The sequence below is a fragment of the Nipponia nippon genome, unplaced genomic scaffold (assembly GCF_047370975.1).
Source record: "Nipponia nippon isolate SJK-2023a ecotype South Korea unplaced genomic scaffold, ASM4737097v1 scaffold_9, whole genome shotgun sequence".
Taxonomy (NCBI): Eukaryota; Metazoa; Chordata; class Aves; order Pelecaniformes; family Threskiornithidae; genus Nipponia; species Nipponia nippon.
This window is the reverse complement of record NW_028262413.1, coordinates 11,432,810-11,457,715: the sequence shown is the minus strand read 5'-3', so window position 1 is coordinate 11,457,715 and position 24,906 is coordinate 11,432,810. Positions and strand designations below refer to the sequence as shown.

Below are 24,906 nucleotides of genomic sequence, written 5' to 3'. Positions count from 1 at the left end.
TTATCAAAATGCAGAGCTTGCTTAAAACTTCATTTATTTGTAGTGTAAGCCAAAGGATCTTAACACAGAAATGCACTGCTAGGCCTCCTTGGGAGCTATAAACAATTGGTGCACTTGTCAAATAAAAATACACAAGCAATTAAGTCATAGCGAAAAGGTACAGAATTCCTTACACGCACGCTCCTGTTGTGTACGCGCGCACACACACACACACACAAACACACAGAGAGCAGTTTCCAGTTTCCACCTGTAAGTGAAACGATAGCGAAGCTATCTATCTAAGCCCGCTTTGTAATATGCGGGCAAATAGCCTAGAAAAACTCTCACATTATATAAATGATGCAACCAAATGCTTCCCTCTCTGGCAGTTCGTTGTTGTAGAATGCGCACTGGTAGCCTGACGCTTATCTTCAGTGGCTTTGGGCTAAAAGGAGGTGCTCAGCAGCTCTTAACATAAAGCCCCTATTTATCTATCTTCAGCAAGTTCAAGTATAACATAGCAAATTTAAAACCTGAATATTTGACGCTGATACAGCAAGGACTTGGTTACATGCTTAACTTTATGCATTGCATAGAAGCCTACTGACTACACAGGCAAAATTCAGAGTATCAAACATTTGCTGGGTTAGGGCTTATGCTCCAATAACCCGGGCCCAGTTCTCTGGGCCGTACCCTGCTGTCTCCTTCTCAGTGTGACAGGGCATTCTTCTCCTTTGTTATCAGTACGTTCCGTGTGCTGGAGTTTCCGTTCATTTAAAGAAAACTATTTTGGTTTTCCCCCTGTGTTATGATGACACTGCTCAAGGTGTTACATTAGCAAAGGTGTTTTGGTTACATTATACCATTGAAAATAACTAAAGTACATGAGAGGAAGGGGAAATGACGATATAAAGTCTATGTAAGTATTTACACATCCCGTTATTAAAATAAATGAAGGATAATTAACCACAAGTATGAAATACGAAATGAATGAAAACTCGTTTCTAAATAAGATTAATATTAGAATCAACTACTGTTAAAACCAAAATATAACATGGTTTTGGAAGTTGTAATAAAATATAAATTAATAATTCTAACAACAAAAAAATCAAAGTTACCTAATTGTTTTAAAACACTTTGGAGAGCTCAAATTATAGCTTTTTTTCCTCAGAAAAAGCACAGCAAGGGGGAACCTCCCCCATTCTTCCTGCAAGTTGATATTACATTAACAAAAGTCTTCATGTTAAAGCATATACTTAATATATTTTAATAGCTGTTGAGAACATAACACAGTTCTTTCTAAACCTAATGTAGCACCTCCTGTAAACATAAAAAGCACTGTTTTAATCTCTAATCATTTTATATGCAAGAATGCCTTTGTTTTGTAATGAATTCCATTCCTTCATTTTAATGTGCCCATAGTTGCAGGGTTCTGCTGAATCATAGCTTGCACAATCACACCCTCCTGAACTTCAGAGCCTTAGCACCAGAGTTGCAACTGTCTGGGCAACAAAACTTTTGCTCTGCAACTTTCTGTGCCTTGTAGATACCATAGAAATGAGGAATTCAGAGTGCCCAGCGTGCGTCTCATCTGTCCTCGTTTGACCTACAGTCAGCTTTACCCTGATACTTGAAAACAAAGATCAAAAAGCAACTAGTATTTTTTACAAGTTCTCAGTACTGCTAGCCGAAAAGGTTTACCCCTTGTATGTTCGGCTTACATTATCTTAAACTTTTTAAAACAGCATGCTGAATTTTTCCTTTCATTGCCTTCTGGTTCTGGAAGTCTTCAAGGTTCACTTGGGTTACATTTTCAAACTTTCCTCTCTAGCTAGAAACGTACTGTTCTTTTTAAGTGGCAACTAAAACTTCAGTTAAAATAAAAAATACTAAGGCAAGTTGCGAGAGACAGTAATGTTTACACTTAAGTTTAAATGCCTTTCTGGGTCCCACTATGAAATTCCAGGCTTTCAATCAAAACAGATGCAGAGCTGCCTCTGTCCTTTGCATGTCAATTTACACTTATGTGGCAAAGACGCCAGAAACACGCACAAACTGTTGATCAGAATTTGCAGCACACAGAGGCGCAAACAACAGACGTTTCTGTTTGTCTGTCATGCCTATGAGGACTAGCACAGACCGGCAGTGAAATTGCTAGGACCAAGACTGCACGCCCCTTAGTCCAAGCCTGTATCTTAACACCTCCTGTACTCAGATGACTCTGTAGTGATGCTGTTGGCCATGTTGTGTCAGTCACACAGCATGCTCACGGATGTGTCACAGACATTTTCACACTCTAGTGTTCGGAAAAAGTTTGTTGGCACTTCATCCTGTGCACAGCCTGTTTATCTGGCAGCCTGAGATGCCAGCAAGGTCTGTATTTTCCCTCCTCTCGTGAGCTGCCATACAAGGAATGTGCAAGTTGAAAGGACTTTCTTCTGGAGACTGTTTTCTTATGAAACTGTGCATCAGCCCTTACTGAATAGGGTAGAAACCCCCAAAACTGCAATTTTTCAGAAATCCTACTTTTTAACTTAGGAAACATATCCTTTCCCTCATCCACACACCCCAAATATTTATCTCTAATAAATGTATGTTACATGTACAAGATAGACAATCTGTATCAGTTTTCCTTTCATCAGAGAAAAGCTTCATGTTATCTCACACTCCTCACCCCTCTCCTACTTTGCCTATTAGATATAGGAGCGAGTAGTTCCAAGTAATGGCTAATTTGCTGAACAGACTTGAAAAGTAACATAATTTTCTCTGCCATTTTCTTCAAGCACTCACCTACACACACCCCTCAGGGCTTACACTTAGAAAATGCCCTCTGGGAGTCTGCTCTTGTATCACTGCTCTTTAAGAGTGTCCTCGCTTTCCAATTCCCCAGTGACTTGACCCAAGCACCTTTCAGCTATTGCGAGTTTTAATAAGCTCTTGTCTGTGCATATCCTAACATGATCATCATACTTTCGAAATCTAAACTAAATGAAGTATTTTAAATGAACATCAAAGCCATCTTGTGTCCTCTTTCACTTTGAGGCTATTCATTATGATCCTAGCATAAAACACTCTACTTCCAGGAACGAAAGTACCAGGCAGAAATACATGTCTATGCCCCAGGTTTCTGGTGAAGCAGAAAAGGCGGGGGTCAGGGGCAGCATTCTCAGTCTCCCAACACAGGGATGGAAGAACGGTTCTCGATGGCATACCGTTGTTACTGTGCAGTAAATAGCAATTAAAGAGGATTAATTAAAGAGGAAAACAGATCAATAGTACCTGTTTTGTACTCTTCATTCACAATATTCTTGGACTGTGTCTAAGGTAATTAGTATTACCAAGTTAGGGAATACATTCTTAAAACTTAAGAGACTGGAAGGGAAGAACATGACTGTACTCCACACCAGAAAGGATTCTCTTTCTGTTCTCCATTAGCTGGCCAGGTGCCACAGCTTCCACTGCATCCCCCTCCCATGTCTTGTACACTGTTTTCCTATTTATGCTGTAATTATTTTCCTTCTAATTCCTTCATGAGAAGCCCTCACAAAACTACTGAAGAGCAGAGAGGAAAAACGACAACCACTAGACAAAAAGTGCTGTAAAATACAAAGTAAATAGGCACTTCTACTCCCCTAATCTTTTTAAGTACGGGAAATCTTAGGTCCTACATGTGAAGAATAGCAGGTAACGTACCTTCAGACAGAAGTGCCATTTTAAGCAAATACTTTCCCTTTACTACAGTAAATTTTAACTCATCCTATCACAAGAGTGATCTTTTCTGTAATTCAGCATTCTCATTACAGTCAAGAATATTTGCCCTATCATTTCAAGAGTTATATTCCCTATATGCTACATAGCTGATACCGTAACTTCTTTGTTAAGCCTAAATTCAGTACAAGCTTTTGCACAACCTCAAAAAAGTTACAGTGAATACAGCTGTTCTTAAACAAATAACCAAACTGAACTCATCAAATAAAAGTAAGAATCATCAACTCTCCCTGTTGCAACCAAGAGAAATGTAGGAAGAGAACAAAAGGCCTAAGAAAGGACAGTTTAGGTAGACTTCTAGGATTTCTTCTGGTTTTGTAATTTCAGGGGCTATTAGGAAATTGGATAAGGAAAATATTTTAAGTCTGAGTTTCAGTAAAAGCGGTCATACTCTTCATTTATATGCTTCATGAGAGGAGGATGCAAGAATGAAAAACTCTGCATAAAAATATAGCTACATTTAGTATCTGTGGTTGGCCCCCAAATAGACAATGACACGATTTTCATACACCTTCTTCATAGTTTTCTCAATTTGCTTCAAAAATACTTGTGGAATTCTCCCACATAAAGTGTGCACTGTATCCAGAAACTTAGACTGCAGAGGGTAGTACAAAGACTGGAAGAGATTGTCCTCAAATGGAAACTAAAGAAAAGAAAAAAAAGAATTATTAGTTTTCACTAGTTAAAAAATGACATTTTAGAAGTTTCTGTAAGAGAAAACCTTATACGGGTAGGCAATGACTTGTCCCTCACCTTCCCAGAGTGCCATCAAAGCCTATCAACTTCAACCACTGGTCTGCTTGAGAGTGCTCGCTCTCAGAAAAGTTTGTCTGGGCATATTACCTGAAATAGCCAACTTCCCAGAAACTGTATTTCTGGAGTCTGTATTTAAAGGAGGTTTACCAACCTAGGGATACTGTAAGGAAACATATATTTTAGAGAGTGGAGTTGTACACATTCAACATTCGGAGTGGAAATACGGACCTGTGTCTGCATGCAAACTTCTGCCTTCCGTGTGCCCAGAGGCGCTAGGTGCTCAGGGAGGACAAGCTTTCATTGGGTATTTATGGACCAGAGCTGCAGTACCAGCAGGAAGAACTCCCTTCAAACACTTTTTTCCACCTCCAGTATTATACAAAACCAATTTATCAGCCTTTTTGATTAGAAGTTTACTATAATATGAAGGAGAATCATTTAAATCATCTCAAATATACGCATGCAGTAAGACAGGAGAGGCCAAAGCAACCTTGTTATTTTGTCTGATGGGTGTACACAAAGCACAACTATGCTCAGCCTGATCTGCTGGAAGAGCAGTCTGAGTGACCCAGTTAAAGCAGTAATCTACATTGAAATAAAAGGACTGCCTCTATCGAGATAGACAACTTACATCACGTATGACTTCATAGAGTGCCTTGAATGTAGGCTGTTTGTCATCATGGTAGACACCTCTGTTTCCATGCAGAATAGAGACACCTTCTTCTTCTGCACCTTTACAGTTGCTTCCGTACATACAGTGATCGGGCCGGTAGTTCCACTGACATGGAAACACATAGAGACACTCTGCCAATGTCGGTCAGGGGAGATGGGAGGAAAAAACAAAAGACACATCAAACAAGAGTTACAATAAATTAAACCATGCTTCTGTAAAAAAGCTGCGACTGATGATCAGAAAAAAATTCAGTTACTTCTTTTGCAAATATCCCAAGCAGCAGCTAGACATAGAAGCTTCCTTTCCTCAGGGGATGACTATACGTATCTCAGCACTGTTAGACCTGAGCTAACAGAAAGAGAAGGCAACACAAAGACTGGGTGCAAACATAAACCAAGAGAGCATTTTACAAAGCTAAAAGTGACAGAATAAACCCAGAGAGTATATGCACCAGGTGGCACTATCCAGGGGCCCCTGCCCTAGTAAGAAGTTTCCGGAGTTACAGAAATTATTAGGGAAGCACACACAGCATTGCGGGTTATGCAAAATCCTGAATCCTTCTGGAGACAGCATGGGAAAGCTTGCAAAGTATATCCAATGTTTGCTGCTGAAGCCTTCACTGAGGCTATGACAATTTGTTATACTGAGATACAGCAGGGTATAAAAGGTAGTGTATTTTACGCACAGTCCTAAGAGTTGTCATCCATTAATTTCAGGTTATTTAAAGATGAGCCTAATTTCTCAAAAGGGGTTGTAACCTCCTTTCTCTCACTTTTTTTTTTTTAAACTTTCTCTATGCACTCACAGTATTTGCAATATGCTTACAATAAATCACGCCAGTCCCTGTGACCTTTTTGCTTCAGAAATGGAGTACAATAAATCATTGCACTATGCCAGCAGCTCACGTCAGAAGCACTGAAGACTAAATTCTCCACTCGGTCTTTCTTAGCTTCCCAGGAAGTCTGCAGCTGGTCCTGTGTGTTTCTTGAAGACGTAGGAGAAAAAGTTTCTGAAACATTTCTTCCCTGAAGGCCTCTCTAGCAGGAGACTTCTCCAGAAAGGGTAGATTGTAAGTGGTTTCCATTCAGTCTGACCTATCACACATTCAGAATTGCTCCCCAGTGTTGCTGAAAGGGCAGGAAGAGCTGGAATGCCTGATCCAAGCCCTGTTACAGTTAAGGGGGATCCTTTCGGTAACCCTGAACAGATGTTTGCAAGTACAGCTCATCAGCAGGTCACTATGGGGAGAGGATGTCATCAGGTGCTTATTAGCTTTCGTACATGTCACTTGAGTATTCTTGATCTTCTCCTCACCGTGATGCTTTTGTGCATTTTTTGCTGTCACGGCTGAAGTCAAGCTCTAGCTGCTCTGCGAGCCTTCAGATCCGTTAATCACCAGAACAGCCTTCAGAGATGGGGAAAAGGGTGCATCTCTTCAGGCCCCAGGTAACACAGTTCTGTGTATTTTTAAGCCAATGCACTGCATCTATAAAAACCCACCTGCAGCAGTCTTCACTGATTCCTCCCCAGGCCAGCCTCAACAATCCAGCAGTTTAAAACCTCAGGAAGGTCTAGTTTTCTGTTTTAATCATATCCAGTTCTTTGTTTTCTTTTCTTGTGCAGTCTGATGTTATGTAGTTCATAAAAAATTATTTACCAGTTACAAGGAAAAGACAGACTATGGTGCAGAACAGAGTCTCAACATGTGGATTTAATACAGAATGCTCTCATCACAAAATTAACCTATTTTTGCAATCTCTGTTTTTTTCCTCCATGCTTAAATTAGCAGCTTGAGTTTGACTTCACAACTAATCCAGCTTCATCTTTTTCTTCCTCCAGTAGATCCTATTCCCATAACATTAATTTCTTTTTGGAAATTAATTTATGATTTCATAATGAAGATTTCTTCCACTTGATTTTTTCCCTACAATTGAGGGTAATACATGGTGTACCAGAGACACTGATGTTTGACATCTGTCTGCAGTAAACAGATGTTAGCTTATTGCTTTGCTTTTGCTCTCTCCTTTTATTTGCCTGGATTTCGGTATATCCAATTACCTACCCTATGACTCCTTAGAGAAAAAGAACAGGGAACAGAATAAATAAAGATAAATCCAAACTTACTCTGTTCTTATGATCACTTGAGGGAATACAAGGTCACACAGGAAACAAGGAAAAGCAAATAAGAATGGGTACTCGGCATATTCAGAAGCATGAAATAAGGTTCTCGGCTTCTTTGGGAAGCACGTACTCTGCTACAGTTTTGAAATCCTTGCATTTCTCAGATGTTACTGTTTTTGGAAGTGCCTGAAGTTAATTCTGTGTGATCAGTGCAAAACACTTACAAAGGGCTGAATTTCCAGAAACTGCCTCAGCACTTGTGGAAGAAGTCACATCCTTTTAAAATAAAGATGCCAAAACTTGCCAGTTCCGTGGAAATACACACTCATGAGAATATGACTCCAATTCAAGAGGAAATGAAGGACAAACCAAAAAGGTTACAAGTTGTTTATAGAGGCGTTGTGCAAGAGTGACAGGCAGGAATCAGATATGACATTTTGCTGGGCTGACAAGTGCATATATATTGGTCAGGCTGGTCCGCACTAGGACAGGTGGGTCATGCCATCTGTTCTCTGAAAACAAGGTTTCGAGAGACTTGAAGGCCTCCACAGCTCGTCATAGTCCCAGAGCCCGCAGAATACAGAAGAGTAGAAAATGCACAATTCTGAACAGTAGAATATAGACGACACCGTCCTGGTGCCTGGATCATATAGCTGAGAGGCTGGAAGCGTCTTTCTCAAAAAGTAACTTTCAGTGAAGGAGCGAAAGTAGGGAGGGCAACAGTTTCAGAGGAGATACTTCAATGGCTGTGTCCCTTTTCTTATTATATTAGCTTTGTTACTCATTTGCATAAATATCAGAATTCAGCTGAATTTCAGAAAAATAGAGCATAGCTTTGGAGAAAGTTTGGCAGTTTCACATTGAGATAAACATATGAAACAAAAACACTTTTTCAGCTAGGCTCTGGTCCAGTGACACTCTTAAGCACACATGCAACTTGAACTTCATTCCTGCATTTGATCATTAATGTTATACTTCCTTATTTTCTCAGAACCTCCAGAAAACAGATTTACATATTCAGCGGAACCAAGTCTGAGCCCCACTACCTGCACCACTTTCAGAAGTATTTTCATAGGTTGTAAATCCTAGGTGCACTTACACATTAACTTCATGCCAGAGTACATTATGCATATTATAAATAACAAATAGCGCTTTTTTTTTCATTTTTCAAGTTCAAGAAATTTTCTTAACACAGATAATCATGACTCCAAGAATCATTACTTACCTGGGTTAAAGTAAAAAATTATATTTAGTAAATCCTGGTCTCCCCATGTAATATAATTTTTGTACTTTTGGTATAATGGATATAACATTTCCTCCCAAGTCAAACCACTCGGTATCATGCTGTTCTGCAAGGCAGAAAAACAGAAGCAATGGGTTAATACCGTGAACAGCGATGTGGTTTATCACTCAGAGTGTGGCACCCACATATTTGTAATTCTGCTAAGCCATGTCAGATACCTAGGTGAAAAATGAAGGACTGACAAGAAATGTTAGACCTGGATAGGGCTGGAACAGCAGAGCTGACTGTGCTGTTTATCTAAACAGGAAAGCAAGGTCTCCTGGGTCTGCCTTTGATGTCAGCTCCTGCTATTCACAACCTTCCTATTCTGAGCAACAGGAGGGAGAAAAAGTGGAAAAATGCAAAAATGCAGGGACAAGGTGAAAACTGAGGTATAAAAGCGAGGAAAAATGCAGACAAAAAATTATCTTCCCTGGGAATTATGATATTAAAAGCAAGGGCTTTTTTCACTCAAGCTGTTCCTGTCACGGCATAGGAAACCCCAGGCCTTGACTGAGGAACAAGACCACTTAAAGAGATTAGAGAATACGTGCTCAATGAAGCAAACAGAGATTTTCCAAGTTAGGCCTTTCGCAAAAGAGGGGAGATGTCAGGTGTCACTGAAAATGTTCCCTTCTCATTTATATCAATTCATGGAGTCACTTGATCTGTAGCAGGATACAAAAGTCTATTTACAGCAGATGCAAAAAATTACCAATTTCTCTGGATATTTACATCAAGCTTCCCCATTTTAAAAACAATACAGTGACTGCACTGAAGATCCTTGAGTTTATTCTTTCATGTATCTTTCAATGGAAAAGGAAATGTTGAAGAAGCCATTTTTACTACCACTAACAGACTGCTTCATCTGCAAGTTCTCAGTGCTCCAGCCTCTTGAGGAAGTTTCACTTGTTTTAATGATCATTTTCACTATAATTGCTTTTAGTATCCAGTTATATATATTCTATATTTTTCAGATTCTTTATATTACAAACTTTATGTAATTTTATATTAAGTTTTACAAGACGGGAAAAATACATCAATCCTTAGTTTCTGCAACAGCTGTATTTCTTCTCACCTTGAACTGAGTGTTGCGTATCCGTGTTAAATTCATTAGCATCACTCCAGAATTGACTCCAGTTGTCCCATAATAAGGGTGACGCGCAAATCGACTATACCAGCCAATCTTTGGTATTTCATGTTCTGGGGCCATAGCAGCTAGCTGTGTTGAGTTGAACTCTTTCAGGATGTGCCAGATGTCATCGATGGGCCTCAGGAAGAGAACATCAGTGTCCACATAAAGGAGAGAATCCACATCCTTTAAAATGACCTTTTGTGTTTGCACAGCACGGAGAGGAAGAGAAGAAAAAGAAACCAAATAGACAACAAAAAGGAAGATTACTGGCAAAAGGTACTTTTATTTTAAAACGATAATTTGAAAGAGGTTATTGATTTATCAGCTAAATGTAATTACACACAGGAACAACAGTTATCAGGTATTGGCTTGCTGGTTTTTGTTTGGTTGGTTTGGTTTGGGTTTTTTTTTAACTGCACAGCCAAACAGCTACCAGACCACAGAAGTTGGATTCTAACCTTCATATGAAACAAGTAATACCTGCATATGAAACAAAAAACGCCTGCAAGGCCTATTTAGTATCAGTTCAGAAATAAAACACGAAGAATATATGTTTACATAGCTTTGTTAGTTCTTTTAAAGATCTGTAAGTGGTATTGTTGTACAAAAGAAATTAACCATTTGTAAAAAACATGTAATTTTTGCACACGGTGTAGCAAAGATTGTGAAAGGACTGCTACTGAAAATTATATACTATATAGTATCTTATGAATCTGCTGCTCTGTGTGTGTATGAAAGACGCTTTCACCAGCAGTCACAAAAGCTAATTTGGATCCTGATCCCGCAGTTGGATTGGCTAGCACATACCTTGATGTAACATACAACTTCCTCCACAGACAGAAAGGGTACGCTAGTGTAACAGAAAACTCGTCATCTCCATTTGGTATCATGTTTCCTCATGCCTTTCTAATGACTGTTTTTCCTATTACAACCTTGTGCTCCTAGGAGACTTATATTCGGTATTAATATATACAAATGTTTCACATTAATTAAGAAAACCCTATAAATCACAAAAAGGTATATGCATCCTCCTGAAGAACAAAATTTGCTTGGTAAATAGAAATGTCATATTAAAACTCATCAGGTCAGATTCTGATCTCTGTTATCAGACTCCATATCAGGAATAACCACAGTAAAGTTAGTCAAGTCAGAAGGGTACAAACTGTAAATTAGATCCAGGATATTTAATCTATTCTTGTTGACAATGTTCCCCCTTGTGGCTATCCAAATCCCGACCTGCTCATTCATTAATTTTAATAAGGCAAATTATATAGTGCTTCAACAGTCCAAGAAAACTCCCTTGATGTTTGCACCAGCTATTTGTAAGGTTGTTTGTTAAGTAATAAATACCATCAGCTAAAATTGACCAACTGCATTTTTGTTGCTCTTCTTCATTATTCGCTAAAACTGCCCAAAAATTCCTGAAGGACTGAAATTTTCTTACTTTGGTCTCAGCCAAAAGCCCTATTCCTCTCTCTTTCTTCCTTTGAAAAGCAAATCCAAAAGGCTATTGATTTTCACCATGCTGTGGAACAGAACGATCACTCTCTCATCCAATCGCAATGATACTGATGACAAACTCTCCTATTTATGCAGGTAACAATAAATTCTACTAAAGAAATTGAATTTTACATAAATTGAAATGTATTGTGACTGAAGATGACCTGTGAAATAGAGTGAACAACATTAAGATATTGAATAAGTGGGGGGAAAAAATTACCTTTAAGCATGCTCAACAGGCATCCACTAAGACACCAAATCCGTGAGTACGGACGTAAATGAGATTTTTCACCTGACTGAACACTTTCAGATTCAGACTGACATTTAGCCAAGTTTAACAAATTCCTGACATGTATTTCTGACATGATAACTACATGTTCTTCCTACATAGCAGGACAAGCAGGAGAAGGCAAGTGTCTCTGCATTTTAAACAAAAGTTATGCTTACAAGAAACTCCAAGTAAACAAGTCCAACACAATCCAGATCACTCTGCTGGATGGAAGGTTATAGCAATACACCATTTTTCCACAAAAAATACAAAACAGAATGTGGAAGTATCAATAAATGAGTGACACAAATAGTTCAATAACACACTAAGAGCTCAGAGGTAAATACTTGCAAAAGTTAAGTATCCTGGAGTCCAGTACTGAAAAAAAAAACAAGTAAAAAAAAGACAGCTACTTTAAGAATAAATCAATAGCAGACAGACAGTAGAAAAGAAGAAAGGTTTTTTCAGCTTAAGGATATCCTGGATATTGTATATTATTCTGCAGCACCTAGAAGCCCTAATTCATAGGCACCTACTATATGAAGTCACATAAAATCAAAATATATTAAAAAAAACCAATCACCCTAAAATTTAGTCTGAGGCAGGAAATAACCCATGAATACAAAGAGAGCAGAAGCTATTAGATTCTGCCTGAGGGATCCGCAGCACACTGTATACCACGGAAGATTTTTGCTAAGGGTGCCCTGGTGGAGAGACAAGTTCAGGCATTTTCCAGCAGCGGGTTAAGTTTAATAGGTGCATATAGACACTCCTCCCAAGCACAAGTGACAGCCAGAGCATTGCTTCTTCCCGCAGAAAACTGTTCTTTCAGCAACCTTAAATATACACATAAATTTAAGTCTGTGGAAGTCAATGGACTGTAATAATTTTCCTATATATAAATGGATTCAAGCAGGTATTCCAGTTCTTTGTGAAGTGGGTGCCTACCAGCATTTGACCCCATGCTTTCCATCTTGTATTCCTCCACTCAGGATTCACATGCTCTCCTTTCTGGTTTGTCAGAAGATTCTTCCCTCTCCTTCCCTTGCCCTGCAGTGACACCCAACAGGCTAAAAGAAAAGCTGTGCTACTTCCTTTAAGCCCTTCACACTTTTCTCTTTCATATGTGAAGCGTTAAGACTTATTTAAAACCTACACATGACATTTTGAATTGATCACATCCCCTTCTGGCTGTGCATGTAACTTCACCTCAGGTAGAGGAATGTAATTTCAGAAATTGTGGCTGTAAGAGTTTCTTGCATAGCTCCCGGGATTTCACTGGAGTTACACTGGGGATAAACTTCATATAAATAACTCCGGCATTCCCAATGTCTCACTCCTTTCAGGTAGCTCTGTTCCCAAACTAAATAAGAGTTTTCAAAAAAATATTTTAGGCTTTACACAGCCCTTTAAAATAATATTTAGCTTTTACTTATTCAAAAGCATACAGGAGGAGACAATGAATTTTTGACTCTGCTGATTTTCAATGTCAACAGCAGTTGAGTACCACAAGGCAAGCCTGTGGTACCAGAGACCTTGCTCCAGCTGAACCAGGCGCTGCATGGCTGGGGCTGGCAGCGCGCCGAGCCTGCCAGGAGGGCTAACCAGAGGGACGCGACCGCGGGTTAAAAATGACATGCATCTGACCTGGAGCATAAGCAATCCAAGACTGTATCTGGTAGTCTGAGTTCATGCTTGCTAGCACAAACCATGTAGACATACCTGACAGACTGTGATTTTTGAGACGAATGGTCAGGAATATGGCGTGACTGTGCTTGTCTTCTTCCTCACTCTACAGGCGCTTACAGCTTAAAAGAAGTGTGATTTTCTTGCAGCTATATAGAGCATTCTTAGTAAATCTGTCAAAAAGTTCGGCACAGAACTTGCTATATTTAGCCTGACACTTCACTTAAATACTCAATTATCTGTAATTTGATTTCACAACTTCTGTCTCCATAGATTCTCCCTGTGTTAGCAAGGTTGGCAAGTAATAACACACTCCTGTGTAAACACATATTGGTGTATTGTGAAGCTGTGCTACCTAATGGTTTGCAATGGCTAGCATGGCAATTTATCAGAGCTTTATCCAAAATTAGGGACAAATCACAAATTTTGATGCTAATGTAGCCGTACCACGAAGTTAAGTTACTAAACTTAATCGTAGTAAGGAATTAACTCAAATTACAACAGAGACGGAGACTTTTGTCTAGATAAAGGTGCTGGCATCTATTCCCAGTGCTGCCACTGATCCACTGGGTTGGATACTTCAGCGTACTCAAGAGGACACCTATAATACAGGGATATTGCTAATCTACCTTAAAAGCTCCTAAGTAGATTAAGTGTTTTGAGAAGAGTTCTAAATGTTAGTTACTATTAGAACTAAAATAATCCCAAAATCACTTCAGCAATATAGAGACAGCTGTGAGCCAGCTCTGTGGTATGCTACATTCGTGAGACCAGAAGACAGTTTTTCACCTGGTGTCTTAACATCCATGTTAGTATTACAAAACAGTTTCAAGTGATTGCTGAGAGCATTACCCTCCTAGTTTATTTTTCAAGTTTCATTTTGTGCTTATGTTAAGATCCACATCTTCCTTATTCTGCCTTTGCAAATCCCCTCGATGGGGTTATTGTAGTAGACTGCAGCGAGAGGTTTAGACTTGTGGGGTTACATGGAGGCTCAATCTACTCTCCCTGTATGTAAGCAGCAAACATATGATCAGATGGCACAGAATGCCTCTACGAAATGTAGGATGCTGTCTTCTTTAATATTTCAGTAACCCGAGCAGATTCAACAAGTTGGGAATGTGTAGATCAACCCAGAACAAAACAGTTCATTACTACAAGCTGCAGGATCACATCCCATAGCTCTGGTTTTATCAGTGAGTAAAACCATTGAAAGATTCTGACACAATTTTCCCTGAACACATTCCTCCTATCCTCCTGTCCACTTTCACATGCCTGCTGGTGCTGCAGGAAAAAGATTTCTTTGGCAGGAGAGGCACTTGTGAATCAAAGACTCACATTCCACTCGGGCTTAGCATTATCAGGAGCAAGACAATTGGCACAACTGAGGGCTAAACCGCTGATAAACTCAGCTACTGCTCTCCTGGAGTCCCCCCTAAATCCAGTCACATTTTATGCCGCTGCAGGAGAAAATGCTTAGGACAGGGAAGGATAAGAAAAAAAGCATACTGACATCCTGCTGGTATTTATTTAAAATACAAGTCAAAATAGTTCTCTAAACAATAACACTAGAAACCCTCTGCTCCTGCTGTGTGCAGACTGAATTTCTGAAGTGCTGTCTCATTCAAAGGGGACAGCAGAACCTAGTTATCAAGCACCGATAAAAATAACGGTGGCTGAAATTACCCAGGAACAGCCTAAGGTTCTGCCAGCCTGCAAACTTGAGTACCAAAAGTCCAACTGGACACTTGCCACCTCAGCTATTACTACAACTTGTTTTCTTTACTATATCCATATCAACTTAGTGTCAGCTGCAACTACTCTTGGACAACCCTTCCTATTCAAAGCCGTAAACCTCAGCCTGACCACACACAACATTTTGCAATTGCCCCAAGAGAAACAAACATTTACAGTACAGGCTGCCTCCTAGTTTTGCTAAGATAACATGCAACAGTCTAATATTCCTTACAAGAAGTTACTGGAGAACTTTGGCAACATGTGAGTGACAAAAAAGGAACCAAAAAAGCACTGCCCAGCCTAAAGGAATCAGCATGAATACATAACCCTTTTCTGTCATCAGATAAATCAGACAAATAAAAGGGAAACCATTTCCGTGATGAGAGCCTACCAAAATGACAAAAAATACCACAGAAATAGGAAGAACAAAGAATTGTGTTTACCCAGTGAAAACAACCTCATTTGAGTACATCCTTACAAACAATCTGGATTGAACAAGCTAACGCTTAGGGATTATTTTCCAGGTGATATAAATATTTACTCAGGGAACAGAGGATCCCTGCTGAAGTTGGAGTTACTTTCAGCTCATTCTGGCCTTTGTGCATTTGATAGTCTACCCCTAAATGGCAGATAAACAGAACTGCTGACAGCACATATTTTCTCACATATGTATTCAGTCTACGTATCTGGACGTGCAGCTGTCTCCTGATTGTTTCCATCTGAGAAAGTAAAGATTTCTTTGTCCCCCCATTTCTCATAAGACAGCAATGAAGAAATCTGGATCATGTGAATAGCGTGTCACTTTATTGGAGTCACCCCAGTCAATAGCAATGTACAAGATTTTTTTGATATGTTCTCAATTCCACAGAAATTGCTTTATGCAAAAGTTGTTTCAATTTCTGCTATTTCTGCATATGCAAAATTGTTATCAACACCTTCTTTCTCTCCAGCATCCTTAAATATTTTCCAAGTTTATGACACTGTATTATACAGTAAAGAATACAAATTTTCAGTGAACCTGAAGATCCCAGGATACACAGGGCTCTTGCATGAACTCTGACTTTGAGCACACTGGAATTATTACCTTACGGGCAAATCTGACAGTCTTGGAAAAAGAAATAAAACTCAAGGAAAAGGGATTGATGAAAGCATCAGTCTAAGGGCTAACATATGGAAAGGGAGATAGTGGGAAAAGAGGATATGATGACTGCACGCTGAAAAGAATGTTATTTATGGAAGGCATGAAGCATCTACGCTGAAAGCATCTCCCCTGAAAGAGCTCTCGCACTGAGTCTTAAGAGTCTGAGAGGCTAATGGAACCAGAAACAAATAAGAAACACACATTCTTTGTTAGCGGGAGAAACAGCAAGGCTGGATTTCTGTTTTGTTTTTTTAAGTGGCTAAAGCACAGATTAAAATATCTTTAAACAGATGTTTCAGCCTGAAAATGGTTTTAATATTACACCAGCAAAGCTTCCTTTCTGTGGAATTAACCGTTTCCTGAAGCGACCTACTCAGAAATCCAGGTGCCTTACCGGAAGAAAAAGGCGCTGGGCAGCACATGGTTTGAATAACTTTTTCCATTCCTGAGCATTTCCTACTGAGAAGGTTATTGGGTAAATGTTGTATTCAAACTTCTTTGTATATGAGGAAGGCCATTCCTTTAACTGAAAGACATGGGGGGAGGAATTAGACACTACACGTTATATAGCTTAAAAAAAAAAAAAATGCATCCATAAGGAATTTATAAACTGCGCACAGTAAAAAAGTGCTTAGTTGCTACTTGTTGATTTCAATGTAATTTTGCTCAGAGATTTGCAGCTTATAATTAAATTATTTATTTACAAAATGACAAAGAAACTCACCTTCTTCTCAAATTCAGGCTTAAGGGAATCCTCAGCAAAAATGTGAAAACAGAGCCTCCTGTTGCTAAAGAGAACTGCTGATTTCAGCATGATTAGCGTCTCTTCCAGCCGGTCCCCACATGCCACAACTGCCAGATGCATGCATTGCGAAGATGAAGGCTCTTTTGAATGTTTCTGTTCTCCAGGCTTCCTGAAAAATCATAAATAGGCATATCAAAAATACCGAAGTAAACACGAAGAGAATTCCGCATTAATAGATATCAGGGTTTTTTTCTTCCCCTTCATTATGTAGAGGAGCAGGAGGGTTTTTTTCTGATTAGATACCCACAAAACATGCAAGTGTCATGCCAATTTTGTCAATGGTACAAATCAAGAGTGTTAAAATTACAACACAAAGAAATACACTATTTTCAGAAATTTCCTTGTTATTTCTACATTTCTGGATTTGCATAAATCACTGCACTACATACACAGATGAAATTAATTCAATAGCACCTGAAACGAGACAACTTGCTCTGTGCAAATGATAGCTTTTTTTTTCCTGCTTAGAGGTTATGAAGCCAGAATGGACTTATTACTACCCAGCCAACTTTTTAACACAATGCAGATTACAGAACTACATCCAGTAACTTCATTACCAGGCCCATTACTTTTGGCTAGACTGGAAGAAGACATCCATACTTTAAAAAAATCCACTCCATCCATATGTAAATTATTCTAACAGTTAATTAATTTTGTTGTTAAAAATGCATGCCTTAATCCTGGCCTGAAGGTACTGGCATAGTTTCAAAGGACTGCTCTCCATTTCACCCGACGGAATCCCTGAGATTTTGCTAAAACAGAGATTTTTAAAAACAAACATATTCACATGTCCCAGATGAATCAGACTATATTCCACAAGCAGTCAAGGGCCAAACTATGGGTTTTTCACTTAGCACCCATCTGTGCGAGCTTTAAATAAGTTTTAGCCAGACTATAGGGGAATCGGCATGTAAAAGGCACATTGAAGCTACTTGCTAGCCAGAAAAATCAGGGTTCTTTCGGGGACTTGAAGACATTTTGAAAATATGGCCTTTTGGATTTGTGTGCCCCACCCCCCATCAGTATGGAGGTAAAATCACATCCTCCAGGAATGCTTCTACCGTATTCTATTCACATTCCAACACGGATCGTATTTATACTCCGTTAGATGGATGTGTGCTGACAAAGCAACTAGATTACAAGCATCATAATCATTATAGGAGAGTTCAAAAGGCTAATCATAGATCACTACCAGTTCTTGACGTATCACTGAACAGAGAACATCAATCCCTGCCTCTTCTTAGCACACACAATTACATACATACAATTAATCACTAAAGTTAATACTAGAAACAAAAGTTCTAAATAAAGAGAAAAATGACAGATAATAAAGCTGTCATTATCTTTTTCCAGACATTAAAATACTGCTCTGTATTAACAGCAGCACTCTATACTACAGAGTAATCCACTTCTGTGTTAAGGAATACCAGCCAATGGTACTTTACTGACTATACAAAGCAACATGTTTCATTAAGGGTTTAAAGTCTTAGGCTTTAGTCTTAATTAAAGCCCAATTTCATCAGTGTATAAATAATGGAATACTACATCTATGTGAAGTGGTATTTACTTTCCAACCTATTAGTGTAAAAACCACTGAATTATTGAAGTGAATAATTAGCTGCTCACACAGTTCCCCTTTTCCCCCCTTCTCCCTATCTCTTTAATGCTTCCTCTTAATTGCGTCTCTAAATCAAGCCATATGCAGGATGAGAACTGCTTTGATATAGCTTGTGGCAATGGAATTCACTGGGAGAGGGACTAAACTCTAAGCTTTTACGGCATCATTTCAAAACCCTACACCTTTTCTTTGCAAATTTTAGCCACAGTGAACTCTCCATTATGCAGCTATTTTGTAGTGAAAAATCCAGTATATGTAGACAAGCACTTGCAATGAAGAGACTCAGCAGAAGCAACCCTGGATGAAAGCAGAATGCCCTGTAAGCCCATGGGAGCTATGGATGACAAGAGACATCCCGCCTGCCAACACAGACACCCTCCCAGCCCCAGAGAGTGGAGGAGAAAGCTGAGCCTTGGAGATGAGTAATTGCGAGTCTTGAAGGCCTGGGCTGAAGGGGTTCAGGAGCCTGCAATGGCCTAAGTAGGAATAAAAATCCCCGAGAAAAGGAGCACAAGGTAGTATTTGAATGACCTCAGTAGCAGTCCAGGACACTGAGGGCAACAGTTAGTGAGGAGAGCAGCAACGAGGTACAGAAGAATGTTGAGACACAACATTTTCCATCTTTTTTGTAAGTACATACGGAAACCAAGAGGACCGAGGGAAGAAAGATGAGGTGGAAAGGGAGATACAAGAGTGCCATAGCAGGATGCATTTAACAGCAATTTTAGCTTAGCCTTTACAAAATTACTATGATTATCCAAAAGTCTGAAAACAGGCAGGTGTAAAGGAACTGTTAGGAAGGCAAACGAGCAGATTACAGGAGCAGATTACAGCAAAGAACAACTCCCCTCCTCTGTTTATACATGCACGTACATACAGTGCAGGAAGGGAGGGAAGGGACGGGCAGAAATAACATCTGGATGCAAGGATATTCATCTTAAAGATCTGCAGGACATGGCCAGAGTCTTCAAACCAGAACGGTTCCAGTTTGACCAACAGCATCTAGGATGCTTCTGCTCTACAGAGAATAAATGGCTATGCGGGTTTATCTGGATCCCCTCTGGAAAATAAGAGGGCCTCCACCACGTGCTGTCAAGAGAGAAACTGGAGGTTAGAACTTAGCTCATACCAGTGGAGCAGCCACTTCTTTTCTACCAGGGGTAGGTCGGGCTGGGCACCAGGAGCCTTCTCGTTCAAACAGCCTTCTTACTGCTTAATGGAAGGCCTTCTTTAAGCTGAGGTTTCATATAAGGTACACACTGAATCCTGATTCAATACAGTCTATCTCCTCTAATTCCAGATGTTTGTTTATCGTGTAGTTACCAGTGGTTGATGCAAACATACTGGGAAGCTAAGAGTTTTCCGAAACACTACCTGCTCAGATGTTACTAGACAATACAACAAATGGAACAGATGAAAGACGCATACTTTGTTTTAAATGATGGAGTATGTTAGTACTGTGGTAAATTGTACAAAGGATAAAATTTGTTACATAGAATAAAAAACAGCTGGCAAGCCAGAAAGACTATAGTGCTAGGTTATCAGCCTAAGACATTAACAGACTTTTGACATAGAAAAGTACTCAGGTACTGGTTGAAGGGTACGTGAGCTCCGTTTTTGGCTCTATTTCAGTAAGTCAGCCCCTGCAAAGCTTTGGGCGAGTCATTAATTCTTTATGCTTTAGTTGTCCTACCTGTAAAATGGGAACAGCTGTTACAGTTTTAAGTTACCTACCTCAGGAGACTTCCAAGCACATTAAAAAGCACATAGATCCACAAAGTACTACAATTATTATTATTAGCCAATTCTTCCTAACATTCATATGCACATTCATTCATTTATAGTCCAACTTATTGGTTATGGATAGAGTCTGTAAGTGGATTTTATGACTTAAATTAAATGTTTAAATGCATCTAAAACAATACCGTGACCTGGGCCTTAAAGTTTAATGTTTGACAAGAACAAATAAACTGTACACAAGGTCTTTCTTGTCTTGATATCCTTCTAATTTCACTACATAAGTGTAGCTTGTCAATATATTATGAATCTAACTTACGTAACATGTCAAACTCTGCTCTGTTCCCTATTTTACCCATCTGTTCAGAGAAAATTGCTTCCTGCTCTCCCTTACCTGCTGTTCTATTATATGGCTTTAAAATTAAGCACTGTTGCCTAAGATTAAGCACTACAGAAAGCATCACAGAATACTTGCAAAATACATCCCTATGAAACAGCTGAAGAAAGACTTTGTAAGATGTAGCACTATAAAATGTTTATAGCAAAGGCCTTCTGACCATACAGACCAACTCCCATCCAGTTGCCCAATAGTATTTTATTTACTGCATACATTTTTTTCTGACAGGCATGGGTATTGACATAGCAGAAGAAGCCTGAGTGCTCAAGCACAATAGTGTACATTTCTAGGTCTTAAAGTTTAGATTACATGCAATTTTCTTATTAGTCACAGCCAAAGTGTCTCAAACATAATTAACCCAAAACCTGTCTAAATCAATCCAGATCCATTCAAAATAATGAATTCCCATCTCATTACAGAGCCTGCTAATCTATTCAAGCCTTCAAATTTATTCCTGAGAGAAAGATAATACATGCAGATTCTTACAAAATGCAATATAGTTGTTAGTTTTTGAAACCTCCTTCATATTATGATCTCATTTACTCTTGCAGCATAAACAAGGTTAGATTTAGGCAATGTATCAAAACTGGTGATTCACTAAATAGGCTCCTTTCCTGACAGTCAACACTGAGTCAATGTCCCAACAGTGGCTCCATTATATGAAACACATTCTCTCGCACACTTTAAAATATAAATTAGAAAGGCTCTAAATGTGTTTAAGTAAAGTTTTCTCACTTCAGTGCAGTTGCACGAAACTGACTGTAGCTGCTAACAATCAAAAAATTGTTGAAGCTTCAACCTCTTTCCCCCGCTCAGAGAAAGGGAAGAAAAACACTCAAAACCAGAATGGATGTTTATATCTTCTTCTTTTATCAAGTGGGTTCTTTGTTAGACAAGGATGAGGTATTTGGGCCTTCAGCATGTTATTGGAGGCTATCAAACTCCAGCCAAACTTGCACGTGCGTGCACACAGGCTGCAAAGAAAGAAAAAGTATCTTGACAGGTTGCCATATAAGAGATGTTTTGCTTTGGAAAAGTTACTTCCAGGGAACTAAATGTGCTGGCAAAGGTTCACTTCCCAAGCCTTGCCACGCTGGTTTAATAGAAAGTGTGGTCACATCTGCCCTTCAAGTGTAAAAGAACCCTTTTGCTTTTTGATACTCCGCACACATTGGTTTGGCACATACTAATAATTCTTCATATGAAAAAAATCCTACTGAAGGCATAGGACTTGCTACTTCCAAGAGGAAGGATCAGTAAAACCACCATAAAAAATCAGTTTTCAAAGCTAACCAGAAACTTAAATGCAATGCTCATCTAAATTTGCCAAAATTATCTCATGACCAAAGCAGGACACATGAATCTATTTACTAACATTTGCTAGGTACCAGCCAGCTAATGATATGTGACTAAGTTAAGCTTTTACCACATATAACTACTTTAATTAGAAGAAACCTGCGCTTCTTAAAACTTAAAAACTAATGTATTCTATTATTATCATCATGTGACTACAGAAAGCGGTATTATTACAAAATCCCAGTTAAACTACAATTCACCTTGCCTGCAACGTGACTGACTCTTACAAAGCGAATGCACATCCTAGATAACGCCTTTGATTATTTCTGAGTTCAGGCCAAAACTTTGCATTCTTCTGACGAAACTACACAAATCAACTTGGCAAAACTACTTAAAACAACTTTTTACATTCACATAGACAAAACTTCACTAAGGTTATTTGAATCAATCATGCAGTCTACATATAAACACATACACCATGATCAGATCACAAGGTCTTACACAGTCATAATCAGATTTTTTATTACCCTGAAGGAATCAGTTAGATCATATGTGATCTCTCACATCAAATAAAAAAAAAAAAAATCTTCCTTTGCTCATAAGGAGAAACTAAAATAATAACTATTTATATTATAGGAATGAATAGGCAGTAACAACCCCAATTCAGCATGTTACATTGGATGTGCTTCACTATAAGCACATGCATAAGCAAAGCCTATTAAATCAATGGGGATACTGACTCCTGAAATGAATAACTAGTTAAATCATTGTCTGTTTTTTCCACTCCAAATTCAAGCCCCCTGGAAACAACCTCACACTGCTTTCAGTGCACTTTGGACCAGGCTTTTTAAGCCAAGCAGATCCCACACCTGATGTCTTCACCATGCGAGAATGGATGTGATTCGTTCCAGAATGGCACCCGTTGGTGGGTATTTCTGCCTTTGCAAGAAGGCAAGCATCTCCTCGACTTGGACCACGTCATGTCACACCCCCCCCCCAACCCTCTTTTTTATGGATACCCTCACTTAAATAAAATTTATTTTAGTAGTAACTAACACAATACAGAATCTTTCAGCAAGGGGCAGAACTGGACCCACAGAATTGTGCTTCTCAGTTACACAGACTCCTGCTGGTGCCAATCATGGTGCAGGATCATGCCCTGCCAGCAGATGTGAGGGGAAAAAAAAAACAACAACCAAACCCCACAAACACACAAAAATTTGAAGGAAAGGCATGGTTTAAATACAGCATTCCTCTCTTTTTTTGTTGTTGTGTTGCAGACCTCATAAAAAGTACTTGCAAAGTCAATAAATAATAGAAAAGTTAGATAATGTCAAATTTTGGAACATGAAGATGCTCACTGAAAAGCTCATTAAAATGTAACAGTTGTTTACACTTTCTAGCAGTTTCATACTTTCTGGGCTCCTTCCTTCAGTGTTCTTGATTTCCATGATAATCGCAGAGATATGCCTTAAAGAAAAATGACTTCAGGAGGTACAGTTGCTAGTGGAAATAATCCTGCTTTAATACATGCATTTGAATTCCATCCATGATCCATTCTCAGCCACAGTAAACATCTCCTGCATTCAGTAGGGTAACAATGCTTGTAAGAACCCAACTGCTTTAATAAGTTAAGGAATAAGAGCTCAAAAAACAGGAATAGTCTTTCATTCAGAACATCTCTGTGAAATCATGAATCAAAGACACAAAGACATACCAAGTTAATTAGATATATGAGGTCACACTGACCATAATGTAGTTGGAATGCGAAGGGGGAAGCAGTCCTCCACCCACCGAAAGCATGCTGCCCGTATCTTTTTCTGAAGTAATTACAGTTTTTTTAAAAAATATTCTGCCTGTAAAGGTGGTGCAAGAGGGGACACAACACACCATGACTTCCAACTCTTTTTTAAAGTTCTGCTAAATGAATTTACATATAAAAAGCATTCAAAACAAAAAGCTCAACAGCTTAAAATCCGCTGGTGCCTCGAAGTTTGGAACTTGGCGGTACCACGCAGAAATAGCCAGCCGCCTTCTCTTTTCCCTGTAGCACTAATGAAAAATTCGCCCCAGTGTAGCTCCCGAGACTGACAGCAGCTCCTCACGGACTCCAGCCAGCGAGTACCACATTCCCCACGTCAGCTTTCAAAACAAGGCCAAAACTAATGGAAAAGCAGCTATTTCGGAGGCCGCCCTCGCACAGACCCACGGAGGAGGCATCGCCCCGCTCGGACGCAGGGACCAGAGGCGGAGGGAACACCTCCACGCACTTTCGCGGCATCTCCGGCAACCACGCTCCAAGTGAAAACACACGGGAAACAGTTCATGCTTCTACAGCCGGAGCAGTTGGCAGGAGGGCTCCTAATCGCCACTCACCCGCAGGGGCCAGGGAAAAACGGTCTGGGAAAGGGAAGTGCCCGAAGGAGCGGGCGGCGGAGAGACGCCAGGGATGGCCCACAGCAGAGGGGACCCACGGGTCGGGGGGCGCGGGCACGCGTGGGGCTGAGCACGCCTGACAGCGGGCGGGTCGGAGCTGGGGGGAAGGGGCCTGGCGGGCTCCCCGCCGCGGGCAGGGACCGGGGGGGGGGGGGGGGCGGTCGCGCGGGGGGCGCCGGCCGGTCACGCGTGGGCCGGGCGAGCTCCCGCGTCCCGGCGCCGTCCGGGAGCCCGCAGGCGGAGCCGCCGCCGTTACCTGGCGCTGGCGAGTCTGCCCCCGGCGGGGCTCCTCCGCGGCGGGCTCCGGCTGAGCCGCGGCTGCCGGCGGGCGAGCGGGGCGGCGGGGCGGGCGGGCGCGGAGGGCGCGGGCGGCGGGCGCGGGGGCGCGGCGGAGCTGCCCGCCAGCAGATAGAGCAGCAGCAGGCTGCCCAGGCACAGCAGGGCCGCCGCCACCTTGCAGGAGAGCCGCATGGCGCGGGAGGTCAGGGCGCGGGGCGCGCCGCCCGCTCGCCCCTCGGCCCGCCCGCCGCCCACATCGCCCGCGGCCCGGCCCGGCGCGGCGCGGCGCGGT

At 40.4% G+C, this 24,906-nt stretch overlaps 1 protein-coding gene across 1 annotated transcript; it reads right to left on the bottom strand.

The window, feature by feature from the left end:
- Nucleotides 1-17: 17 nt before the first annotated feature.
- On the bottom strand, nucleotides 18-24,806 carry GXYLT2 (glucoside xylosyltransferase 2). Its single transcript, XM_087744982.1, has 7 exons — nucleotides 24,592-24,806; nucleotides 16,771-16,960; nucleotides 16,441-16,572; nucleotides 9,658-9,909; nucleotides 8,523-8,646; nucleotides 5,135-5,307; nucleotides 18-4,390 (listed from the first exon to the last, which is right to left on the bottom strand). The coding sequence occupies exons 1-7, from the start codon at nucleotides 24,804-24,806 to the stop codon at nucleotides 4,208-4,210; spliced, it is 1,269 nt and encodes a 422-aa protein (XP_087601108.1). The 3' UTR covers nucleotides 18-4,207.
- Between the last annotated feature and the right edge of the window lie 100 nt (nucleotides 24,807-24,906).

Coding starts and splice junctions, on each gene's coding strand:
- GXYLT2 (XM_087744982.1), bottom strand. CDS start 24,806: ATGCGGCTCTCCTGCAAGGTGGCGGCGGCCCTGCTGTGCCTGGGCAGC. Junction 16,961..24,591: donor GGCAGACTCGCCAGCGCCAG/GTAACGGCGGCG, acceptor ATGATTTTTCAG/GAAGCCTGGAGAACAGAAAC. Junction 9,910..16,440: donor CCCAGCGCCTTTTTCTTCCG/GTAAGGCACCTG, acceptor CAAACACAAAAG/GTCATTTTAAAGGATGTGGA.